The 21,837-nt window shown below is 43.1% G+C and overlaps 1 protein-coding gene across 10 annotated transcripts in view; it reads left to right on the top strand.

Annotated features, from left to right (window-relative positions):
* Positions 1-21,837, top strand: part of Atp8a1 (ATPase phospholipid transporting 8A1) — a 227,252-nt gene that overhangs the window by 117,457 nt on the left and 87,958 nt on the right. For all 10 annotated transcript variants that reach the window (XM_076546409.1, XM_006974634.4, XM_076546407.1 and 7 more), the window contains one exon: positions 15,219-15,357. In XM_076546409.1, the coding sequence (XP_076402524.1) occupies positions 15,219-15,357 (139 nt within the window). The remainder of the gene's footprint in view (positions 1-15,218; positions 15,358-21,837) is intronic.

Below are 21,837 nucleotides of genomic sequence, written 5' to 3'. Positions count from 1 at the left end.
GGACTAGGTATTGTTGTATATAGATCTTCACTATTTCCAGTTTTGTGTCATGATTAGCTACTCTAACAATCTCCCTGCCAGGGCATCGCTTTGCTTCTGTATCACCGCATGGGACATACGCACACACAGGCACACATACAGGGACACACACACACATACACATAGGAATATATGCATGCACAGGCACACATGCACTCGTGCATACACACTCAGAGAGAGAGAGAGAGAGATACATATACAAGCACAGACATAATTCATATTTGTCTGTTGTTGTCTATTATTAACATTATAGCTAACATGTTAATGTACTATGAAACCATATGGCTTTGTGGATTTGTAATGAACAGTGAGTAATACAACAGCGAATAACCCAGCACTGTCTCCTGCACTCATGGGGCTGCAGCCACTTCCTGTGTTCCTTCGCCATGTCTGTCAAATGCCTTCATTTTACACTGAAAGAAGTCAAGTCTGTTCGGCTGACGGTGGTAGATATTCTGTGGTCGCTGCTGTATCAGTAGCGAGAACGCCTGTGTCCTTAATTAACGACGGTAAGCATTCTGTGTAGTCCTCCCTGTGTGCCGAGTGGTGTAGTAGCACTTTCGTCTATTAATGTGTTTAGTCCTTTTGTGGAACCAACTGTCCCTGCATACAGATGAAGAAATCCAGGTGACAGAAAGGCTAAGACACTGGACAAAGGTCACAGCGTTCAGGAGAGAATTAGCCAGAGCCCCACGCTCTGATGTATTCGGGGGCCCTCACTCTAACTTGAACTTGCCACTCAGTCACCGCCCAGTTACCTGATTCCCTCAGTGTCTTCCCCAGGGTGCACCATGGGATCATGGGACCCTCTGAGGTGCAGTTCATCTGGTCTTGCCTGTAGGTGGATGAAGCTGGCATCTTTTCCTCTCTGCTACGAAACTAGGTACTTCCTGTGTCGGAAGGCAGCCAGCACCAAGACCTCCCAGGACTAGTTCCCCTTCACCCACACACACCCCACTCCACTCCCCGCACCCTCCCCTTTATGTCACACCAGGGAGCATCCAGCTGTGGTGTTTTTCTCTGATTCGTGTAGATGCCACATAAAACTCAAGGTAGTCTCCTGTCTCCATAGCATGCTGTAATCATTTTAGAGGTGGTAGCTTGCTTCTTACATAACTTGATGAATATTATACTTATATATTACTTAAGGGAAAGATACCTAGATGATACACATCTGTGATGAAAAACTTCCACCTTTTAACTGGGATACACATTCAATCTTTGTCCAGCAGATGGCGATCGTGAGTTATATTAAAATTTAAGTTTCCTGGTGACTTGCTTTTTTTCTTTTCCTTAAATAGTATACAAATACAGAAACATCATATAGATTGCCTCTTAAAAGAAGGGGGGATTTAGAGCTAGCTGATTTTTAAGAGTTGTGATAAGCCCCATGTTGAGAAATCTAAGACATAGAAGTGTAGGGAGACAGGGTCCCGCCCTCAGCCAGCCTATTCTAAGTAAGAACAGGGTTTTGTATGCTTTTCTATTTCTAACATAGGGTCCTCCTTCAGACATGCATTTAATTAACATTCATTGAATGATGGAGGTGTCCTGGACCAGAGGGTGGCTAATGAGGACAACTCCCTGAGGCCTCTAGATACCACTGTGGTCTGCACAGATTCCCTGGGTGAGGAACTTCGAGGAAGGACCCACTCTCTGGGTCTGAAGAAAGCTTTTGAAATGGCTCTCCAAAGATTGTTTTGCCAGTTAAAGGAGAACAGTAGTCGTTGGGGGACTAGGCAAAGTTGGGGGAAAAAAAAACCCCACAGGGGACCAGGTGCCTGAGTTGTTTTTTCTGGACAGTGTCTCTGCCAGCCCCGTTCCTTTGAGGACTGTGGGGTTTTAATGCGTATGAGCCTGAGCAGGATGGCCCTGCCGTCTGTCTGAGTTCCCCCTCTGTGTTGAAATGAGCTGGATTGCCACTCAGAAGCTATGGTGACTGCCCTCCTTACAGACAGCCTAGTGAGACGCTTGAACAAGGGAGACCACCAGTTCCGTAGGTGTCTCATCTGGCCTAAAGTGTAACTGTCACAGCCTCAGAGTTCATCTGCCTTGGCTGAGACACGGGACGATTGTGCAGTCTACTCTCTATGTGTTTGGAATCCATTAGCATGTAGTCCATAGTATTGGACTGAACGTGGAAGACAATTTTTAAACTGTGAGAGATGTTTTTGCTTTTCTTTTTCTTTGGAGAGCAGAGTCCATTGTCCAGAAAAAAAACATTGGCTAAATCCTAAGATACACAATTGATGATAGCCAAGCTGCTCCAGTTAGCATGAAGGGTAGAGAGAAACCCCTCCGGCTCTACCATCTGTCTCCACCTTGCCTCATGGTGGTCCAGGAGAGGCTTCACAGGACTCTGGGCTCCACTGAGTACAGTATGTAAACCGTATCATGTTACATCTGTATGTGGATGTCTTACAAATGTGCTTTTGTAAAAGATCAGAGCATTATTGTCCTACAAGATGCTTCTGAGCATATTGGAGTTAGTGATACAAGATGCCACGGACACAGGAATCATATAACACTGAAAACGTTCTATGTTGGAAAGATTTGTAGAGCTTCTCCTAAAAAACAATATTTTTAATATATGACCGAGTAAGTGAAATTTTTATGGCATAATTAAAGTTGCGGTTATAAAGTCTGTAAAGTCACATGTCCCTCCAGTGTTTATCCAAACCAGTAACTCAGTTTTTAAAACTGAATTAAAGCCTTCTTCCTTTGGGAGTTATAATTCCTGCATAAGCTTGAAAATATGTGGCTAGGTGTGGTGGCACATGCCTTTAATCCCAGCACTCAGGAGGCAGAGGCAGGGGGATCACTTTGAGTTTGAAGCCAACCTAATCTACATAGATAGTTCTAGACCAGCTAGGACTACATGGGTAGACTCTCAAAAAGATGATGGATGGATGGATGGATGGATGGATGGATGGATGGATGGATGGATGGATGGGAGATCGAGCCAAATAGACCACATCCAAGAGAATACTGACAGCCATCCTTTCTGTGACCCTGCTACTTTTCTTCCAGGACATCTGTGTCTTAGAACGCACCGCTTTACCCTCAAGAGCCTTTACTACATGGAACAGAACATAGGAGACTTAAAAATGTCCCAGATCCTGCCCTCTTTGCTCTCTCTGTTGACAGTTATTGGTAGAGAAGATCTGGGATTTTAGCAGCTATCTGTAAAAGGTACTCGTGGTTGTTCGAAGACAGTGCTCTTTGGGTCCCAGCGTTTGCATTCCTCTTGAGAGTAATAATCCTAATCCCGTGAGTTGTTTCACGAATCAGTTACCAGTACTCTGTCACCGAATATGAGGCGGAAGGTGGCACATCCCTAGGAAAGGCCGATGTCCTCAACAGTTAGGAAGGTGAGAGGATGACGATGTCGGGGGCTGGAGTCCTGGCCAGTCCTCCCGCTGCTCTTGCCCCACTTTGTGGACCTCAGCGCCTCCTCCTCTCTCTTCCTCAGCTCCTGAGAGAGTTTACAGTTGTCTCATTTTGCAGACGTGTTTTGTTTTCCTTCACCTCGCTCTTCGGGAGGACAGGCTCTATATTCAGACTCCACGTCTCACCTTGTGAAACCACTTCAGGTGTGCTCTCCATTTTGAAACATCAGATTATTTTTAAAACAAACCTAAGTTTTCAATCCATTTACTTACAGGTGCTCAGAAAGAATTAAAAGTAACAATAATCAGGAGGTCTTGAAGTCCCGTTGGTGATTGTCTCTATGAAGGTTCTCACCTTCTTCCTGTAACCTGTCTCTTCAATTTTAACCTAACAGTTCTCAGACACATCAATGACTTTTGCCTTATCCTCACATAATGCTGCTATATACTTTGAAATTAGCAGAACACAAGGCTCTGGTTTTACCTTCACATAATTAAGCCATCGGTTGAAATATGATTGTGTGTTTTTAGAGTAGGGACGGAGTTGATTTTTTTTTTTTATATTTATATTAGTTTGTTTCCGTAGGGAAAAAATGACATCTTTAGCACTGCACGGGTGACCTGTTCATGATGTCTGTGTTTGCAAATGCAGGTCATGTACCTTAGGAGTTAGAGAAAACAGTGTGAGATGCAGTCCATATGCACCAGTGGACACAGTATTTCCCAGTTGATAAAAGTTTTATCTTTGATTTCAAGTTGTGGGTTCTAAGTTTCTCAAAGTGAACATTGGAGCCAGAGGATCCTTTAGGAGCTGGGGAGGGAAATCAGAACGCCGGAGTTTGGGCACCATCTTGCCCTGCTTTGCGTTTTGTGATTAATGGAAATCATCCACTAAGACTGAGGCTTCATGCTGGCGGTGACCATAATTACCATATTCATCACCCTGTCCCCAGTGTTTGACTGTCTGGCCTGTGTTAATCACTCAGTAAATATTTGATGAATAAATGAATTATTCAATTAGGTAAATTATTCAGAAATGAGAGCCTAATAAGTGCTTTCCTAGTGAGAAGCCGCCCCCTTGTCCTAATTCTGTGTGCGAGGAGGACCTGGGCAGCAAAGGTGACGCCATTAAGGATCAACTGAATGTGTTAGAAAGGGAGCGGGTAACTTTTATGTCATTCGTCCTTTAGAAATATAGGCCCATTCACTTGTTAAATGTTCTTCCGTGGTACTTATATATAAATATAAGGAGAAGACGGTTGAAAAACAACAATGAGTCCTCGATCTGTGATATGTGATAGGCTCTGAAGCCTGGTGGTGGGGGCGGAGTAAAACGCTCTGCTTTCCTCTTAGTGACTGGAGAGGAACAGCACACTGAGAGAGGGAAAAAAAGTGTAATTCTAGACAGGATTTAGGGCCTGGGCATTGAGACAAGGTATTATGATAGGACGTTGAAGTCATGATGTTTTATTTATATTTTCCCCTATTTCCGTTCTCTTTTTCCCCCCCAAAATGTAGTTGATATTTTGAGGATATTTATAGATTGCCTTAATGTGGTGTAGTGTAGACCAACCGTGACATCTGTGTGACCAAGTCCAACGGCCTTGTGCCCTTTGCTGCATGTAGCAAGAAGTGACTTGGAGAATTCCTAGAGAAATACCCAACTTAATAGGAAACAGGACTTTTCTTGAACGCTGATGGCTGCCAGGTTCACAGAGACTTCTGAGTTACCATGGAATGCCTTTTCAAATAAAGCTACCACATCTGTTCTTAGTGGCTGCAAATGCCACTTTCATTTGTCCTAAAAGCTAGATGACCGTTTGTATGATGTCCTAGTGACTGTGTGGTTTAGAATTCCAGTAGTTTCCTGTTCTGCTATTTGCTTGAGCACATCTGCAGCTTGGCAGCACATCTGCATGTCAAACCTGCCCCTTTTGAGCAGTGAGTGACTAAGCTTCAAGTCTTCTACTGTTCGCCTGATTTTTTTTTCCCCTCAGGGTCAGGGATCGAACTTGGGAATTTACATATGCCAGTCAGGCAACAGCACCATGAACCTCAACTCCCCGATACCCTGAGTATTTAGTTCCAGGCTGTCTAAAGTGGATGTACAAGATGGTTGTCCTTTAGGATGGTCAGGGAAATGTTGGAACTTCTGATTACATTCATCTCTTCTTTTTTTTACTTCATAATGCATATAATTTTTAATATTATGAACAAGTATGTTATTTGGAGAGGTGTTATATAGGTTAAAAAATACTCAAGATTTTTTTTCCTAATGTGCTACACAAAAAAGTTTGGGATGATCCATCTAATTTCATCCCCAGGAAAATCCTATTAAATCTGTAATTTTACTCTCTTCTTGCTGGTGTGAAAGTAGATTCCGGGGTAATTTAAGTTACTTGATACAGGACATATATCCATGTGAGTTGGCAGAACAAGAATTGAAAATAAAGTTCTGTCTTAATTCCAGTCTCGTGTTAAGAGTCCATATGTTAGACTGCCAACTCAGTTTAGAAGAAAGCAAGAATATGTAAAGATGTCAGAGACTTGAAAATCAAACATAATCAAGTGTGCCCTTGTATAATCATTAGCCCAGCATTTGGGGTAGGACTGGGTGTCAGCTCATAGGGGACTTCTCCACTTAGTAAGTGAGGCAGCCGCTACTCTCCGGTACACTCTGAGAGAGACAGACAGACAGACAGACAGACATGATTTTCATGAGTTCCCTTCAACTTCGGATCTCGGAGTACTCCTGAGTTCCTGCCATTTCTGATCACATGCTCCCCTTTTCTGGTGTGATGGCTTCCTTCTTCCCAGCACTCCCTGGTAGACTTTCCTCACTGGGCATGGCTGTCTTCTGACTCAGACAAGATAGATGAGTTGTTTTTGAGAGCTACACCCAGTCGTTTCCCAAAGCCTGATTCTTTTCAGCTGGGTGTGTGAAGTTCTGGCCTTCTCTGCTAAGTCCTTAGCTTTACGAGTTCAAATGTGATTTCTGTGGTTCAAAAAAAACATCAAGTTAAAGCCCTTTTCTTGGCCTTGGAAGAATTAACCAGTTGCGTGATGTCTCCAGAAGCAGCCAGCAAGCCATCCCAGTGAATTAATGTCCTTGGTTTTAATACTGTAGCCCAGCTTGAGCTAAAAAGGAAAGACGTGGGAGCTCCTTTGTAAATGAAACTGCAACATGGTGTGCTAAGGGGTGCTGAGAGGAAAATTCCCAGAGGCCCCTGCTTCTGCATAGTGCAGAACACAGGAGAGGCTGGCTGGCTCTGTGAACCAGTTTGTGCTATAGCTCGGACAGTTCCAGGCACATCCAGATCCTAGGGTCACTACAGTTAAAATTGCAAAACAGTGGCCTCTTAACTGACCCCTGAGTCACCGAGCTTCCCAATTCATGCCAGGTTGGCCACTAGTGAACTTTCTAGAATGTGGATCTGACCCCATGTCTCCCTTACTGAAAACTCTTCCCCACATACCCTTTGGCTTTGTAATCACCATAATATGTGAGTTCTTCAACCTTTCTTCCCTGGGGCTTCTAGTCTCCTGTTCCCTACCACCACCACCACCACGCTCCATTGTATCACTTGTTCTTGTACTGGGTAAATGGCGCCTTCTCAAACAGGACCGGCTTCCTCACGTTTCTGTCTTTGCATTTGCAGCCTATCTGTAATGAGCATCCCTTTATCTCTGCACCTCTCCTGGCTGTTTGCCTACATCTTAGCTCAGTGTTTGGGGTTAGAGTCGTTCTAGCTTCTGTCATATATGCGTTTGTTTTGTCATTTGGTTTTTGTGGTAGCCATACTAAGCAGATACTTCTTTCCAATGATTGTCACTTATGATCATTTATAAGTACAAAGTGCTAAAAAACGTGTGTGTGTGTGTGTGTGTGTGTGTGTGTGTGTGTGTGTGTGTGTTCAAGGATGTGTGTGTGTGTATGGAGGGCCGAGGGCAGCCTTGGGTGTTTTTCCTCACATGGTCTCTCACTGGCCTGGAGCTTACTGACTAGCTAGACTGGCTGCCCAGCAAGCCCCAGGGACCCCCCTGCCTCTGCCTCCCCAGCACTGGGATTAGAAACATACACGTTCACCCAACTCTTCTTTATTTTTAGTTTTTTTATATGGACTCTGGCGAATCTAGCTCAGGTCCCCCATGCTGGCTTAGGAAGCCAGCTTATCAAGGACCCATCTCCTCAGCCCCCAAACATAGCATTCTTGTAATGTGAGGCAATGTTTCTCTGATGGTAACTCTATATTGCAGTTAAGAAGTGTTCCTGGAGTTTAGGATTATAGGGAGGGGGAAAACGACCTGGGAATGGAAGTCCTGAAGCCAGGCCTAGGAGAAAGGCAAATGTTAAACAAGCAAATAGCCAGAGTATTCCTTCAAGAAGGCTCAGGTGCAGAGACTGGACGACTGCAGGCATTCTGTGTCCATAGGTCTGCTAATGCCAGGCCAATGGCCGCATCCACCCTCTGCCTAGTTTTGCTGGACACAGCTACCTCCATTTGTTTGCAGACTGTCTTTCGCTGTTTTGATGTCCTAATGACAGAATTAAGTTGTTGCAGAGAATTGTGACCCTCTAAACCCTGAGCTATTTATTATTGTTTAAAGAAAAGCAGCTTGGCAATCCTGTCTCCAGACCAGCAATTCTTATAATGAGGTCCTTAAACCAGCAACCCTCTAGGGAACTGCACATTCCCAGACCTCCCACCAGCCCTGACCAATGAGAAATTCTAAGTGCGGAGTCCCATGGTGTGTCGGTGAGGCCAGCTAAGGTGAGGAGCCCTGGCTGAGGGCAAGGCAGGCAGAATTTAAGGGAAACAAGGGTTTCCAGTGATTTCTTTCTTCTTTTTCAGATGGGAGCTCCCTCTCAAACTCACTACATTAGCCCCACCTAGTCTCAGATTCACAATAGTCCTCCTGCCTCAGTGTCCTGAGTGCCGAGAATACAGTCATAAGCCACCAAGCTAGCTTTCTTTGATAAATTATAATTCCACGACGGAAGGAACTCACAATTGTTTCCCCACTATCTTGCTCTGATCTCCTTGCTTGGTACGAATGAATGAATGAATGAATTGAATGAATGAATGAATGAATGAATGCAGGCATGAGTGTGCCAGTGTAAAAGAGCTAATCCCTAAATGCAAAATTGGGATCTGCACGGAAATCAGGCAGCCCTACCTGGATGGCTCAGAACTGGGGCTGAAAAGCATTTTCAGGAGCAGAGTGCTACTAAAGGCAGAGGGTCAGCGACAGATGATGAAGGACCTGATGTTTGGATCGGGTTCCCTCTGGCTTGGCTCCCCTGGCCATGTTGCTTTGTTGTCTCCCTCCTACAGCCATAGCCCCCCTGCTCCTCTCTTCCACTCCGGACAGTGTATTTGACCCCCCTGAAACGGTAAACTTAGATCACAAATGTGAAACATGTCCCGGAGTCTGGACCCTTCTTTCTGCTTTGGAAATGCTGGGTGCTTCCCCATCCTCACCTCCCTAGCCACCCTCTTCCTTTACACCGATGCCGGCGTTCCTGCGTCTCGCTGGGTTATGTCTGTATTCACTGCAGGGGTAAAACTCTGCATATCAGTACCGTATCTTTGTATTTAGAGAAACCGACGCCAAACAGACCGGGCCGCGTTCCGAAGTGTGAACTGGCATGGGTGGGATTATTGTATTGTTCTCATTTAAAAACATAACACAGATATGTTATCTAAACACTGATGACCTACTCGCTATTATGAAAATACAGGTTACTTTGAAGGCCTGTTACTTAGTAAAGTATACATGCATTGAAAACAAAAAACAAAAAACCAAGTTTCTATATCAACCTTAATATGTGTTACTGGACTATACTTGAAGTTTTTAAATATTCTGTGTGAAAGTTTTTATCTTCACCGGGGTAGAAATTATGCATTTGTCTCCCCCTTTTAAAAAAAAAATACTTTAGAAACATCTAAAGAAAAAATAAGATTTTTGAGAGCTTTTGTAGGTAATTAAATATTATTTTACGATTTTTCTGTGATAACTAAATGCATATTATGTCAAAGAGTCATCAACCTGACCCTTTATAACTTCTGGCATGGTGACATTTTGAAAGGAAAATTAGCGTTTAGGCTTTTTTTTTTTTCATTCCATGAATACCATGGGAATTTCCTGGTGTTTCAACACATTCTGAATATGTAACTCCCACAGTGGCCATTAATGGCCATCTGTGTAAGGTAATACATATTTGGGATGAAATTGATTACCACCTCAACACTTTGGTGCTGCGATCAGGAAAAGCACGCAAAGTTCACATCTTTTTTTTTTTTTTTTTCTAATGACAGCTGTGTAGCTAAAGATATTAATTTCCCCAAAAGTAAAACAGCCTATCAGTCAAGATCCTAATCTCACAATAAATACTGAGAGGAAGGAAAGGCGTCTGCAGAGCCCTCCACTCACGGTGGTGACTGCCGTCCTCGGGGGACTCAGCATCAAGGGACGTGAAAGTCCTCTGGGGTGCGGCGTTTCTTTCTTCAGACCCGGGTTAGGACCACTGCCATCTTGCTGAGGGCTCAGAACTGTCCATGACACTTGTAGAAACTCCTGTAAGAACAGCTGCTGACACACCATTCTGGCCTGCTCATCTCCTTTCTCAGCATACCTGACTATCCCTACGTTTTTGTTTATTTCTATTATTTTTGCTTGGATTAAAATGTTTTCCTTTGTCCACATAAAACCAGACTGTCTCCTTCTTTCAAACAGGATTTCTTCATGATCTCTCCAGTGAAGTCATTTTATTTTTATAGCTTTGTGTGTGGTATTGTGGACCTATGTACTTTCTGAGCTCATTTTTCCCCCCAAGAGTTTAGCTGGGAACTACACAAATATATGTGTTTATATAATTCTCATGACTTTGTTCATATCTTGACTCACACTAATTATCTAGGTACCTCAGTGTTTTGTGAAACATATTACAAAAGATCATCTTTTTCCAATTTAGAAACATTCAAGTTTTTGTCTCTGAACAATCTCCATGAATGTTAAAAGGCCTTATCAAGCCACTATAGAAAATTTAAAATTTGAACCCAGCTCCATCTTTATCCTCGAGGGGATATGAGCCATTAATGATGTAACTGCAAATACCCTAAAGTCGACTCAGGAACAGATAGAATCACTGTGTGCACGTTGGGATACAGCGGTAGTGATACGGCTTCACCGACGATGAGCCGCTCTGCCTCTTCTCCTTGCCTCAGTGATAATTATTCATCAGGGCATGGTAGATTTCAAATCTGCTTCCTACTAGAGATAATAGAATAATACTGTCTTCCATTTAAAAAAAAAAAAAAAAAAGCTGTACCTTCTCATTTTCTCTGTCATATACTAAGTGTCACACATCAGTTGTGTCCCATAGCTGTTCAGAGGACTGGGAACATACTGAAAAGAAAGTGGTCTCCGTGGTAGCAGTATTTTGGAACATTTGGGTTTAAATTTTGTCTTGTTTGTCGCTTCATGAACATGCCCAGTGCTCACTTTCGATGCCATTGGGATGCAAAGATAAATAACGTGATCCTACATTTCAGCAAGCCTACCAGAGTCCCACAAACACCAGATTTAAACACAGGTTGGGTGTCCCTTGTGTGACATGCTCGGGACCAAAGGTGTTTCCGAGTTGTTGGGCTTTTGCTGTTGTTGTTTCGGTTTGGGTTGGGTTGGGTTGGGTTTTTGCCCCCAGATTTGGGACTTTGTCTACATAATGAGATTCTTTGGGACTGGGACCCAAATCTAAACATGGAATTCATTTTTCTCATATACCTCTCACTCACATGTCTGAAGGTGATTTTATGTTGTGATTGTCCGTCCACATCTTGTTGTGCCTACATTTTGACTGCCACCTGTTACCTGAGGTCGTGTATAGAATTTCCCACTTGTGGCATCTTGTTGGTACGCAAACACATACAGATTTTGTGCCATTTCAGATTTCAGATTTTTTCCATTATAAGTATTCAATCTGTATGGTAAGTGAAAACATGTAAAAGCTGAATTCTGAGCAGAAAGCTCAAAGAAGCAGTAACTTTGAATTTGGCTTCATTGTATAAGTCAGGTATAGAGAAGGGACTGAGGAAGGAGGCGGGGCTAAATGTATAAACATACTATGCAAATACCTTTCATATACTTGGCCCTCTGTGTGTCCCTTGTGGAAGAGGCTATTGGCAGGCTAATGAAGCACTCATTCCCACCCATCCTTCTGTCTTGACAGATCCAGTATAGAGGCTAAGAAAACTAAATACATAATTAGTGACAGCCCTATAACATAGCCCGGCCAACTAGCTTTGTTTGGAAATATGTTGAAATATGTAGAAACAGTTCTGTTTTCCAAATGAGAAACAGATCTACTTGCTGTTGACTCCTTGTTCCTGCCTTCAGAATGGCCATTTTAGTTGTGCCCAGGACGACCACTCTGAGATATTAGGAGAATTGAATGTGGAGTTGAATGTGAAGATATGGCTGAGTTCCCAGACGCTACCTACCGCCAGCCTACTTATGTAAGGGAAACTAAACCGTCTCCTAAGTCATTGCTAGAGTTTTCTATTGCAGCTAGAGGCGCCCCCAGCTGATGCAGGCATAAACTACATACACATGTAGCATGTGCTCACTTCATGTCTTACTGTTGAGTCTTGGTGATTCTTGAGATGTTTGCCTTTATTGTTGCATAATAATCAGACCTGTCTTGATTATTGCATTTGTTACGATAATCTCTGTTCAGTAAACTTTGCTATTGTACTTGTTTTGAAACACCATAAGCTGTGTGTGTTCTCATGGCTCCATCAGCCAGCCATTCCTCCATCTCCCTCCCTCTCCATGGGACTTGGTCTCTGAGCTTCAATATTTAAAGTAGATTCACTCTACTGTCACTTCTGAGTATTTAAGCAAAAGGAAGGGTTGAGCGTCTCTCATTTGAAATCAAAAGCTGGAGACTATTAAACTAAGCAAGGAAAGTCTACCTGAAGCCAAGAAAGGCTAAAGGTTTGTCTTTTTTCACCAACTAGCTAAGCTGTGACTATCATTCTTAAAGGGTGTTAAAGTCTAGTTCCAGTGAACACAAGAATGATACAAAAGTAAAACAATATCCTGACGCTGGTGTGGAGAACGTCTTTGTGGTTTGTTAGGAGATCAAACCAGCTAAAACGTTCCTATGAGCCAAAGCCTAATTCAGAGCAAGCTCTTGGCACGGGTGGTTCAGTGATGGATTTCTCACACTCCAAAGCAAGCTCTTGGCACCGGTGGTTCAGTGATGGATTTCTCACACTCCAAAGCAAGCTCTTGACCTCTTCGGTTCTGTGAAAGTAAATAGAGATGAGGATGCTGCAGAGCAGGGGTCAAAGGCAACAGGTTGGCTCCACTGCTTTAAGTGAAGAATCCATCTCCACACATGGAAGTTCAAGGTCAACCAGTCAGTGCTGATGCACAAGCTACAACAGGATATCCAGAAGGTCTAGCTCAAATAGTTGATGGAGACGTCTGTATTAGCAAATGGACTTTCAGTGAAGATCAAACAGACTTCTAATTAGAAAAAGACGGCACCCAAAACATTCATAGCTAGAGAGGAGAAATCATTGCCTGGCTTCTAAGGGACAAATTGGGACATTTACAGTGGGTGACTAAGGTAAACCAGTGCTCATTTGCCATTCTGAAAGTCTTTGGGCATTGAAGGGTTATACTGTAGCGAATCTACTCTGTCTGTGTTCTGTGTATGGAACAACAAAGCCTGGGTGGCGTATCTGTTTATAACATGATGTGCTGAACATTTGATACCCATTACTGAGACAAGCAGCTTGGGGAAAAAAATAATTTAAAATATTATTACTCATTGACAATGCACCTGGTCAGCCAATGATTTTAACAGACTTATAAACATAGGAAGATTAATGTTTTCATGCCTGCCAGCACGACACTCACTGTGCAGCCCACAAATCAAGGAACAAGCTCAACCTTTAAGGCTTAATACTTAAATACTTTCTGTAACGGATATAGGTACAATAGTGATTCTCTGATAGATCTGGGTAAATTGAAAGCCTATTGGAAACAAGTCACCATCCTAGACACCACTGTGATTCATTGGATGAAGTAAAAATAATAACACATTAAAGGATCGTGGAAAAGGGTGACTCCAGCCCTCAGAGATTACTCTCAGGGATTCAAGACTTCCGGGAACGGAGTAATGGCATATGGCAGGCATAGCAAAAGAGCTAGAGACTGCAAATGAATTTCCATAGTCATATGATAAACCTTGAATGGACAGGTAAAGGGGGGGGGGGCTTTCTTGTAGTGGAATCTATTGCCAAGGAGGATGCTATGAAAATTGTTGAAGTGATAACAAAAGAATTCAGAAACTTGGCTGGGAAGGCAGTAGCAAGTTTTGAGACGATTGAGTCCAACTTTGAAAAAGTTTTGCTGTGGATAAAAGACCGTCAAACAGCATTGCATGCTGCAGAGAAAACAGTTCATGGAATGAATAGACCACGTGGGAGATTCCCTTGTCTTATTTTAATTGGCAAGCCTCCTCAGCTGACTTGTCAGGAGCTATCAGCATCAAGGCAAGATGCTTCATTGGCAAAAACAATCAAACTCCCGGAGGCTCAGGTGACCATTAACATTTTTTTTAGCAATAATAAAGTATTTTGAATTAAAATACTTGCATTGTTTTATCATACATGATGGTATTACACACTAAAGGGGCTATAGTGTAGTATGAGCATAAGATATACTTACTGAAGAAAACAAAAAGTTCATGTGACTTGCTTCCTTAGGCTTTTTGCTGTGTTGTTATCTTAGTCAGGCTTTCTGTTGCTGTGAAGAGACACCATTGCCACAGCAACTCTTACAAAGGAAGAACATTTCATTGCGGTGGCTTACATTTCCAAAGGTATCATCCATTATCATCTTGGTGCAACATGGTGATGTGCAGGCTGGCATGAGGGGCAGCCGAGTGTCCTACATCTTGACTTGCAGACAACAGGAAGTGGTCTGTCTCACTAGGTGTGACTTGACCATATATGAGGCATCAAAGTCCGCCTCCGCGGTGACACACTTCCTCCAATGAGACCACGCCTCCTAACAGTGCCACTCCCTTTGGTGGCCATTTACTTGCAAACCACCACAATTGTGGGGCTCCAGAACCAAACTCAAAGTATGAGGTATGCCTCTATTGAGTATATTCGGTTTTATGTGAAAGATGGTGCCCACTACACTAGAGCCCTGAGATGATCTCATCTTCCAGCATGCAAGTCTAAAGCCATGTGAAAAACACTCAAGCTGTGTTTTCTTAGAGACTCATGCTATCACTCAGTTTGTTGTCCCCACCTCATCATGTTTAGTTCTGTTGTGTGTACATTTCCTGACACTGCATCAAAGTGAAATGTAATCTGTTTTTAAACAGGTCAAGGTTGTTTCTCCCTGATTTGTTTCCAGTAACTACCTACTCTTTTTCAGCTGACTTTTTAATGCCCCTTGATTATAGGGTAGGGGAGAGATTTTGGGTTTGTTTGTTTGTTTTTTTGTTTTGTTTTGTTTTTATGAATCAGAACCTTACTTTAGAAAGAGTTAAGGTAAATCAGCTTCAGGAAGTCTCATTCTCAGCCAAAATAATTGGATTAAAGTCAAGGATCCTTAAGAAAGAAAACAGCAGGATGGTTGGGATTTATGTCCAAGTCCATGAGTTACCTTTGTCTCTGATTTTAACATTTTTCAGCTTTTGTCCTTACCCAGTCAAGTAGTTTTCCCTTTCAAATTTTTAACACTTTTTTTTCCCCCCAGAATCTTCAGCTACTTGGAGCTACAGCCATTGAGGACAAATTACAAGACCAAGTACCCGAAACCATAGAGACGCTAATGAAAGCTGACATCAAAATATGGATCCTTACTGGGGACAAGCAAGAAACCGCCATTAATATTGGTAATTCATCCCACTTAAGTTTTAAGTCCTGATACTCTCTGACAGGCCAAAGTGTTTTAGTAAGATAAATTAAAGATGTGTTAAAACTGTGAGGCTGGGGACACTAAGGACAAGGGCTCTCATCTGAGCATGACATAGTTAATCTGAACAGATTCAAGAGAGGGGACAGAGCTGTAGGAAAAGCAATAAAGCCAGTCTCGACCGGCTCTGCCCCCTTTGCAAGAAGCCTCGCCCTCCAACCTGGGGCAGGTACATGACATCACTGCCCTATCCCTTAGTGAACTTCTCAACTTTAGGTGTATTCTTATATCTAATGTACTTAATTCTAACAGACTGAAACGTGTGAAAGGATAACTTCTGTGAAAACCTCTTCCTATTCCAGGAAGAAGATTATCTCAGACCGTCCCAACGGTGGTGTCCTGGCTAGTTTCTTGTCAGCTTGACACAAGCTAGAGTGATCTGGGAAGGAGAATGTGGTGGAATATTTGTTTAACTATGTAAAGATGTGTTGCTGCTTTTCCTGGCCTGCCTAAGGCACCCAATTGCTAAAGCTGAATAGCCAATAGCAAGGGAGGAGGAGGTATAGGCAGGACTTCCAGGCAGAGAGTAAGTAGGAGGAAGAATTTAGGCTCGAAGAGAAGAAAAAAGAGAGATGCCAGGGAGACATCAGAGGCCAGACAGACAGACATAGAGGAAGCAGGAAAGTAGGACATACTAAATGAAAGAAAGGTTAAAAGCCCTGTGGCAAAATTTAGTTGAATAAAGACAGGTTAAATTAAGTTAAAAGAGCTAGTGGGACAAGCCTAAGCTGAGCATTCATAAATCTCTGTCTTTATTTGGGAGCTGGTTGGCAGTCCAAAGAAAAAAATTCTAACTACAGAGGAATGTCGGTTGAGAAGATGCCTCCATCAGTTTGCCTATAGACAAGGCCGCAGGGCATTTTCTTGATGGGTGATTGATGTGGGAAAGCCTAGTCCACTAGAAGTACTGCCACCCCTGGCCCATGGTCCTAAATAATGTAAGAAAGCAAACTGAGCAAGCCATGGGGAACAAGCCTGTAAGAAATGTTCCTCCACAGCTTCTGCTTTAGGTCCTGCATCCAGGTTCCTGCCTCCAGGTTCCTGCCCTGACTTTCTTAGATGATGGGCTGCGGTATAGAACTGAAAGGTGAAATAAACCCTCTCCTCCCCAAGTTGCTGTTGGTCAAGGTGTTGATCACAGCACTGGGAACTTAGCTCAGACAGGTGGCAAGAAAAGTAGACACTGTAGACCAAGATATCTAGTCTAGGGACTAGAGGCATCCCTGTGCCTGAGCCACCCTTTGGGGGAAGAAACTCGCTTTCCACTTCTGCTTTCTCACCTGCTGAAATAAGCCCTGACACCTTGCTTGCTACACCTGTCCCCGACTGTGAATTCTTCTGGAACACAAGAGCTGAGATCACTGCTTGTAGTTGGGATCAGAGAGAACACGGGAGGAGGCAACCTCTCCTCATCCACAACAAGATATTTTAAGACTTGATATTTCAAGACTCTAAATGTGTTATGTGATTAGGCTCACCTCTTTGTTTACTCATGGCCCCAATGCCCTCTTTAAAGTTGCAGGGTTTTGTGTACAGCCAAAGTAGCTCATATGACCACACATACCCTCTCAGACCCTGCATCTTGCTGGCTGGACATTCGGTTCATCAGTGGCACATGAATGTAACATTTCTTCAGTTGTCTTTAAGAGTCTAGAATTGGACCAATGACCTGTTTATGTGCTAGATCTGCTTGCTATGGCCAGAAGGTGTTTCTAACACCTAGCTATCAGTTGGCTTTCACCCTACAGGCAGTTCCCAAATCTTGCAAAGTCTTTGTGTTAGTCCTCTCAAGGTGCTATAATAGAGTATCACAGGCTAGGTGGCTTAAATAACAAAATTGTATTTCTCACATTTTTTGGAAAGTAGAAATCTGGAATTTGAGGCAATACATGACTTTTCAGACCATAGCAGGCCACAACTGCATTTAACTTTAATTACCTCCTTAAAGGCCCCTTATCCATATGCAGGCCACAGTGGGGGAGAATCAAGGCCTCAGCATATACATTTGAAGATGGGAGAGATTCAGTGTGATTTATAATAAAGTCTCACAAAGAAGAAAGTGTTTGGTGTTGTTCAAAACCTGTAATACTGTGGCTGGAGAGATGGCTCAGTGGTTAAGAGCACCAACTGCTCTTCCAGAGGTCCTGAGTTCAATTCCCAACAACCACATGGTGGCTCACAACCACCTGTAATGAGATCTGCTGCCCTCTTCTGGCCTGCAGGGACACATGCAGGCAGAATATTGTATACATAATAAATAAATAAATAAATCTTTTTAAAAAATAAAATAAAAATAAACAAAACCTGTAATACTAACAATATAGAAAAGGAAGAATTGTTATTTTCCCAGGGTCAGTAACCATGGATGAATAGCCAAAACACTGTAAGAGATAGATTCACTTCTATATTGAACAAATATAGCCCAAAGTTGAACATCCATGTTATACATAGCATGGAACCATACTTTTAGAAGGTCATTGCTAGGGTCTCTTAATCTCAAGTACATTTAGTGAATAGTCCATTTAGAAGTTTTAGCAGTCAGCCTAAATTGTCCTTGGAGTATAAAAATTATACCATAAATGTATAGTAAATTTGTGTTAGGATTCTCTAGAGGAACAGAACATATGTGTGTGTGTGTGTGTGTGTGTGTGTGTGTGTGTGTGTGTGTGTGTATCTATATATATATCTGCCACTTCTCTGATTTTATATATATGTGTGTGTGATATAATGAATATATATATGCAATATATATATTCATTCTACAAGTTTTGTTCCTCTAGATATATAGATATATATATGGAATTTATTAGAATGGCTTACAGGCTGTGGTCCAGCTAGTCAGCAATAGCTGTCTACCAATGGCGACTCCAAGAATCCAGTAGCTGTTCAGTCCACAAAACTGGATGTTTCAGCTAATCTTCAGTACATCCCAGAATCCCAAAGAAGTAGGTTCTAATGCCAGTGAAGGAGTGAACTTACTATCAAGGGTGAAAGCAAGCAGGCAAAAAAGCTGCCTTCCTCCATGTCCTTCATCTAAGCTGCCAACAGACAGTGTGGCCAAGATTAAAGGTGGATCTTCCTACCTCAAAAATCCATATTAAGCATAGATCTTCCCACTTCAAATGATTTAATCAAGAAAAAAAATCCCTCAAAGGTGTACCCAACTGCTTGGGTTTTGGTTAATTCCAGATGTAGTCAAGTTGACAACCAGGAATAGCCATCACAAGGTCTGTGTAATTAATTAATAGAGATTTGATTTATTGATTTTTAGGTTGGCATACAAGCAATATGGTTTTTTTTTTGTAGCTTCTCATACTTACATGTCTTCCTTTGTTCTCAGCTGTTCCTCTGCCCTCTTGTGCATCCTGCCCCCTCCGCTGGTTCCCTCCTTCCCCCAGATAGTCTGCCTGGTCTAATTTCTTATCACAAGGGTCCATTACTCTCTTTCCCCCTTCTCAAGACTACTTCCTCACTTCTCATGACCTCTTTCTAGTTTCATGACCTATACATACACACTTTGAAGTCATAAAAGAAAAAACCCTGTGTAGTATTTATTTTTCTGAGTCTGATTTCTAGTTCCATACATTTTTTTCTTACAAAAGTGACATTTAAACTGTAAAGCTTTGGGCCCTGATTGTTCCCAGAAAATGGTAGAGAGGGTTCTTTCATCCAGGCAATGGCCATTGTGTCCATATTGTATCACAGTACTAGGTTCCAGTTAAGTGCAAGAAAAGGTAGGGAACAGAAGAAACCAAATATCTGTCTTGGGAGCTGAAGTCAGGGAAACAGACAACTAATTAGAAAAGTGCAAAGCTGTTGTGGGATATTTTGATCGCACTCTGACATTCCTGAGACTGCCAATAACGTTTACCTTGAATCAAAGGGCAGAGTTAACTACGAGCTGACCGGAATTAGCCATAGAGGTTTTGGAGGACACAGGGTATAGAGACATACACAGGAAGTAGTAAGGAGGGGCTTAGAAAGATTCATGGCCCTTTTGGATTGAAGAAGGAGAGAAGGGAGGTTACTGGTCGCTACTCTGCTGATTCTCTGATCAATCGGAATTTTCCCCTGATATCTGACTCTCGAGTTTTATTTAATACTAGAACAATATAGATAATCACTACACAGACATTTTAGAAAGCAATGATTACTATTTTTTAAAAAAATGTCCTGTCTCCAAAACAAAACAAAATCTTTGCGGGGCGGTGGTGGCTCACGCCTTTAATCCCAGCACTCGGGAGGCAGAGGCAGGCGAATCTTTGTGAGTTCGAGGCCAGCCTGGGCTACAGAGTGAGTTCCAGGAAAGGCGCAAAGCTGCACAGAGAAACCCTGTCTCAAAAAACCAAAAAAAAAAAAAAACAAACAAAAAAAAAATATGTCAAGGGACTAGGGAAAGGACTGTGTCCATGCTTGCCCCACAAGAACCCATATAAAACAGCCAGTGTATGTTTGTAATCCCAGTGACACAGGTGGGCAGGCATGGACTCAGCCTGGCCTACTGGGTGAGCTCCAAACCCGTGAAGGACTCCGTCTCAACAAAAAAAGGGGGGTGGCACTTGAGGAATGTCACTCACATTCAGCCTCTGGCCCCACATACAGGTGCATGCATGTACACACGCACACCACACACACACACTGTCATATGGGATAGGGCACTGCACAGGGGGAAATCAGGAAGGACTCATGCAGAAGGTGACATGTGAGGACAGACCTGAGAGGAGGAGTTTGCTGTAGGTGACAAGGCAGCCGTTGTCCTCTGTTGCAGAGAGAGCTTTGTAGGAGCCAGGCGGGATGGCAGCGCCGGGCCCCAAAGAGCCTCGGGGTCTGCCCTTACTGTCCAGGGAGCACACAGGATGCTACTCCAGAGGGAAAGACGTGATGCGTTTCCTGTGGACACAGACTGTGTGCCAGAATACAGCAGTGACATGGAAGCAGAGTAGCCAGGGAGAACGCTGCCACGTTGATCCAGGGGGTGTAATGGCGGCTTCCACCAAATGGCAGTGGTGAGAGGTGGCTCGTTTCCCAAATTTTTTTTTTAAATTTCTTTCCTTTTATTGAAAACAGAATTTTTCTCACGTGATATATCCTGATTACAGCTTCCCTTCCGTCTACTCCTCCCAGTTCCTCCACACCTCCCCTCCCATCTGGATCCAGCCCCTTTCTGTCTCTCATTAGAAAACAAACAGCCTTCTGGGGATGATAGTAAAATAAGATAAAGGAAAAACTAACGCGTTGGAACAGGACAAAACAAACAGAAGGAAAAGAGCCCAAGAGAGGGTACAAAAAATAGATAGAGAAGCAGAGACCCAGCCCTTCGCGCACTCAGGAAACCCATGAAAACACTAAACTGGAAGCTATAATATGTACATAAAGGACCTGTAGGATAAAAAGAAGTATATATATAAATAAAATAAAAGTAACATTAAAAACATGCTTAAGCCCTGACATGACACTATGCAAGTTCCGCTTCTAGGTTAAAGACGGGGGCAGGTGTCCACTTCTTTCAACCCTAGGACCCCATCTGGTGCAGACAGGTATAGGCCCTGTGCACGCTGTCTCAGTCTCTGTGAGTTCACACGCACATAGATCCCGTGGATTTAGAGGACCTTGTGTCCTTGGTGTCCTCCATCCCCTCTGGCTTTTACACTCTTTCTGCCTCTTCCCCAGGGTTCCCCGAGCCCTGAGCGAAGGGATTTAGTGGAGGCATCCCATTTGGAGCTGAGTGTTCCAAGGTCTCTCCTCTGCATAATGTCTGGCTGTGCGTCTCTGTATTGGTTCCCATCTGCGAAGGGAGGAAGCTTCTCTGATGATGGCCGAGCAAGGCACCGGGATTACAGAGGCAATGAGTGTCAATGACGCTGTTATCATTTTTGTTAGTGTGAGATGAGTCAGGTAGGGTTGCCTGTGTTTCTTCCGCTATATCAACTGTATCAAGCCAATAGAATAGGCAGACTTGGATTTAATACAGAAGTGCCTTTGTCACGGAGGGAATACAACAAAGTAAGAGAAAGAAGGGCAAGAAAATGATGCCACGACCATCCAGGACAGCGAGATAGTGAGGGCCAGCAGGTCCAAGAGAATCACCCACCCTCCTGACCCTTTCTCTGCAGATATCCACTGGCCAGCCTTTATTCTCCATATCGACCATCACAAAGGATACAATGCACATGCTTGGCTGCTTTCAGGACGTGGAGACACTAAACGCAATTGTTCCCTATTGTTTACTGAGGAGGCTACAAATGATGTCCTTACCCTCACACCCCTCCTAATGGGCAACAAGAATATTTTATTTTTAACTTCCTTTTGGTCTGGAAAACAGCCGATACCCTTCCCTGTCCGTGAGAATCCTCCTCCGGTGTTTGATCATGCCATTGCTTTCCAGCTTCGCTTCTTTCCG

Source organism: Peromyscus maniculatus, chromosome 10, assembly GCF_049852395.1.
Source record: "Peromyscus maniculatus bairdii isolate BWxNUB_F1_BW_parent chromosome 10, HU_Pman_BW_mat_3.1, whole genome shotgun sequence".
Taxonomy (NCBI): Eukaryota; Metazoa; Chordata; class Mammalia; order Rodentia; family Cricetidae; genus Peromyscus; species Peromyscus maniculatus.
The sequence above is the reverse complement of the archived record's forward strand: the minus strand, read 5'-3'. Positions and strand labels throughout refer to the sequence as shown.